Source organism: Geospiza fortis, unplaced genomic scaffold (assembly GCF_000277835.1).
Source record: "Geospiza fortis unplaced genomic scaffold, GeoFor_1.0 scaffold201, whole genome shotgun sequence".
In the NCBI taxonomy this organism is placed as follows: Eukaryota; Metazoa; Chordata; class Aves; order Passeriformes; family Thraupidae; genus Geospiza; species Geospiza fortis.
This window is the reverse complement of record NW_005054440.1, coordinates 1,363,751-1,367,217: the sequence shown is the minus strand read 5'-3', so window position 1 is coordinate 1,367,217 and position 3,467 is coordinate 1,363,751. Positions and strand designations below refer to the sequence as shown.

At 44.5% G+C, this 3,467-nt stretch overlaps 1 protein-coding gene across 1 annotated transcript in view; it reads left to right on the top strand.

Annotated features, from left to right (window-relative positions):
- Positions 1-1,180: 1,180 nt before the first annotated feature.
- The window catches only part of AGGF1 (angiogenic factor with G-patch and FHA domains 1), a 27,190-nt gene continuing 24,903 nt past the window's right edge, over positions 1,181-3,467 (top strand). Inside the window, 2 exon segments of the mRNA XM_005427280.3 lie at positions 1,181-1,271; positions 3,309-3,381. Coding sequence (XP_005427337.2) covers positions 1,181-1,271; positions 3,309-3,381 — 164 coding nt within the window.

Below are 3,467 nucleotides of genomic sequence, written 5' to 3'. Positions count from 1 at the left end.
TGAATTCCAGCTCAAATTACCAACTTTTTGCTGGTACCTGCAGCCTTTCACAAGCACTTCCTGGTCCTGCTTGACAAAACCCCAGTACCTATCAGAACAGAGGTCACTGACCAGCTGTCCTCTGTTTGGATACATAATCTTCTGGGGCTGTTTTTCTGCAGAAATACTCCTCGTGTCTCTGAGAAGATGCTGCTGGGACCCCGATCAGCAATCAGCTGGGACCCCAGACCAGAGCAAAGCCAAGCCAGTGATCTGTCCAAGCTATGAGGAACTGCATGAAGTTCTCTGGCATGACACATTCTGCTCTCCTGCAGTATTGACTTCACATCATGGCAAAGGATCCCTTAATACACTCACAGGCAATCAATCTGCCTTCTTCAAAGCAGCACTGTGGCAAGAGGCAGACCATGTCACTCCAGGGGATGTACTAAAGAACTTGTTCTCTGAGAAGTGCCACTCTAAACAATGTTCTCGCCTTAAAAAAAGCTTAGGACCACACCAGAGAGCTTAGATCAAGCTTGGAAGCATCCATTTTTCAAATAATGTACATCCATAAGAAAAGGAGAGTGCTGAGAGGGAAGAAAATCTCAATTCCCTGCTGAAAAGATCTGCAGCTTGATCTGCTTCAACTGGTTTTCTCTTTCCTTTCCGTGTAGCTGATTTCCCTTTAAGATATATGTGTAGGTTGCGATGTGTGCAGTAGTGCTACTATTACTTTAAATACGGCATTGTCATTTGTCATTGCCTCATCAAATGTGATATGCTAATGAAGGAACCATTAAGTTCCAGGAAGATTTTTGAAGATTTTACTGTGAAAATCCATATCTCAAGGTATGATATCACCACCTGAAGAATGTTTTCAGAATCTCCATGTGGTTGCAAGGCTAAAAACATGTATGTGCCAAACCCATGATCACCACTTCCTAAGAAACTTCAAACCAGAAAAGAATAGCCAGAGATTTACCCCAAAACCTGAAGTGCAGTGGGGCTGGCACCCACATGGAGGAAGAGAAGACAAGACAAGAATGCAGAACTATGAGCACCAAGGTCACAAATGACAAGGAATTTTGAATCACTATATTTAAGTTCATTTTTGCAATAGACAACACATGTAATCATATTCATAGAAGCTTTTACTGTCTCAGAGGTAGGGCAATGCCTTGAAGATGTGATAGCAACGATGGCTTCAAGCACTCATCCACCTCTTTGCATTGCCCTTAGAAGGAGAAACCTGCAAAAAGGAATATATGAGGACCACATCCTCCCCTGGGGTAGGGGAATGAGGAAACAGAGAGAGCAATCCTGGAGCCATACAAGCTGGGCTGGCCAATGTTCTGCAACTCTTGGTTGTTCCTGCATAGTATCAGTATAGGAAAAGAACAGGCAGCAACAGAGCTCTGTGTCTTCACCATTCCTTCACCACCAGGGCCTGACAGAGTTGGGCTCCTGAATTTTGCTTGTGCAGGCAGCATGCACTGTGGCATTTTCCTTCATGCATCTCTGGGCTCATGATAGCTTCTTGGTGAGGAAAGCTCTTCTGGAGATAATGCCCTTGGCCAGTTTGTGTTTCAGTAGCCTTGCTGTCCCTGCTTCCTACAAGCCACTTCGTCCTTATTCCACAGACCTCTGTCCTTTGGTGGCAAATGCCCCTGTCACCAAAGTCCTCATGTCCTTCTAATACACGAGGTGCCAGGAGCTAAGCATCTGTTTCCTGTCTAGCTGGATTGAGATGTCACCTATACTTCCAAGCACAACTACTCAATCCCAGAGGATGAAGGAGGAGTAAGGACAGGGTGGTGGCAACAGCAGTTCATCAGTCCATGTCAAGGGCCCACTAAGAGCACGGGTAGGAACATGGCATATTGCGAGGCACTGACAGATTGGTGGCAGGGATGCACGTCACCTCCACCCTCTCCGCTTCCGTCTTCTGCAATCCTTTAGGAATAGGCACTGTTTGGAGAACTGGCATCACTCTTCATCTTCTTTTCGCTGCCTAAACTGCAACAACCATTACTTTTACAATTGAATATTTAATGTACAGGTCAAAGGCCAGTCTTTTAAAAAGAAGATAGTGCCGTTCCCTAAACTTCACACAATTTAACACAGGGCAGCGAATGAAATCTGCTCTTTCAGGAAGTATCTCCCTCCAACTCAGGTCTGTTTACTTACACACATTGAGTGAAACAATCCTGATGCGAACAAAAGCCATTATCTAAAATAAAACACTTTTTGATAGAGACAATACACTAATTCTCAACTGATGAGACATACCTTTCCAATGAGGAATATTGAGGTCTGAAACTGTGATAGCTGTTTTAGTATCTCTCAGGACCTCCAGTCCACAGCTGAGCTTTACATCCTTTCACAAAATGTTTTCAAGACAAAATATATGTATTACTTTTCCTATTTCCTTTGAGTTAGGATATGGACAGAAGTAAATTTGCTTCTTGCCTGCTCTTGTAGCCCACCTTACAGAGATCAGGCATTAGATTCTGGTGGTTTTCAGTCAGAACTTGATAAACGGTGCATGACTGCATGTCTTCACAGAGAACAGTAGCATTCTTGTTAAATTAGCGCCGCCAGGTACCATGCTTTTCAAACTCAGGTGTCTTTCGACTGTATTTTTGGAAATGTAATATGGTAAAAACATATGCATGGAAATGAAATTAATACATTACCTAAAGAAACCTGAAGCGTAAAGCTGGTGCATCATTCAGGACATATCTGAAAGCAGATGCAGATGTCCATGTATGCAACACACTCACTGTTGTCAGATCTGAAAGCTATTAGGCTATGACCTAATAGCCTAGGATGATATAATTCTCATTTCTGCAGCAAGACACAAAAGCAACAAAGTGTATCACACAGTTTATTGAAAACTGAGAAGCACCGTGGTCATCAGAGACAAAGCACACTTAAAATAAGAAGCCTGCAGGGTTAGGTTTGGAAAATTATGATATTGAGATGGGGCTCAGGGGGAAAGCCCGAGAACCTTCTGCAACTGCTTCTAGAAATCTCAGGAACAGAAATTTATCCAGGGCTGCAGTACTGCAGCTCTCAGCACTGACTCTGAATGATGTGTAAATGGCTCCAACTGCAACAACCTCCAGACGCGGCAATTTCTAGCCAGGACATGGTGTGGTTTGCCACACTGCTGACTGAGAAGTCTCAAGAAGCAACCCCCTCCCCACTCTAAAACAAATAAACAAACACACACACACACACACAAAACCCTCAAACAAAAATGGGCCCTACTTTTGCATGAAAGCACACGCTAGAATTACTTTTCATTTTCTTATGTGATGCAGCTGGAACCCTGGGGCCCACCACTAGCAGCAAGCTCGGCCTGACACGACCAAGCCTAGATGATGGTGGACCTCGGTAATAGACTTCGAGCACGCCCGGCGCCGAGACCGCGCCGCCTTTGGGCGTTGCTGCTTTTCCTTCATCGGATTCCCGACGCCGCC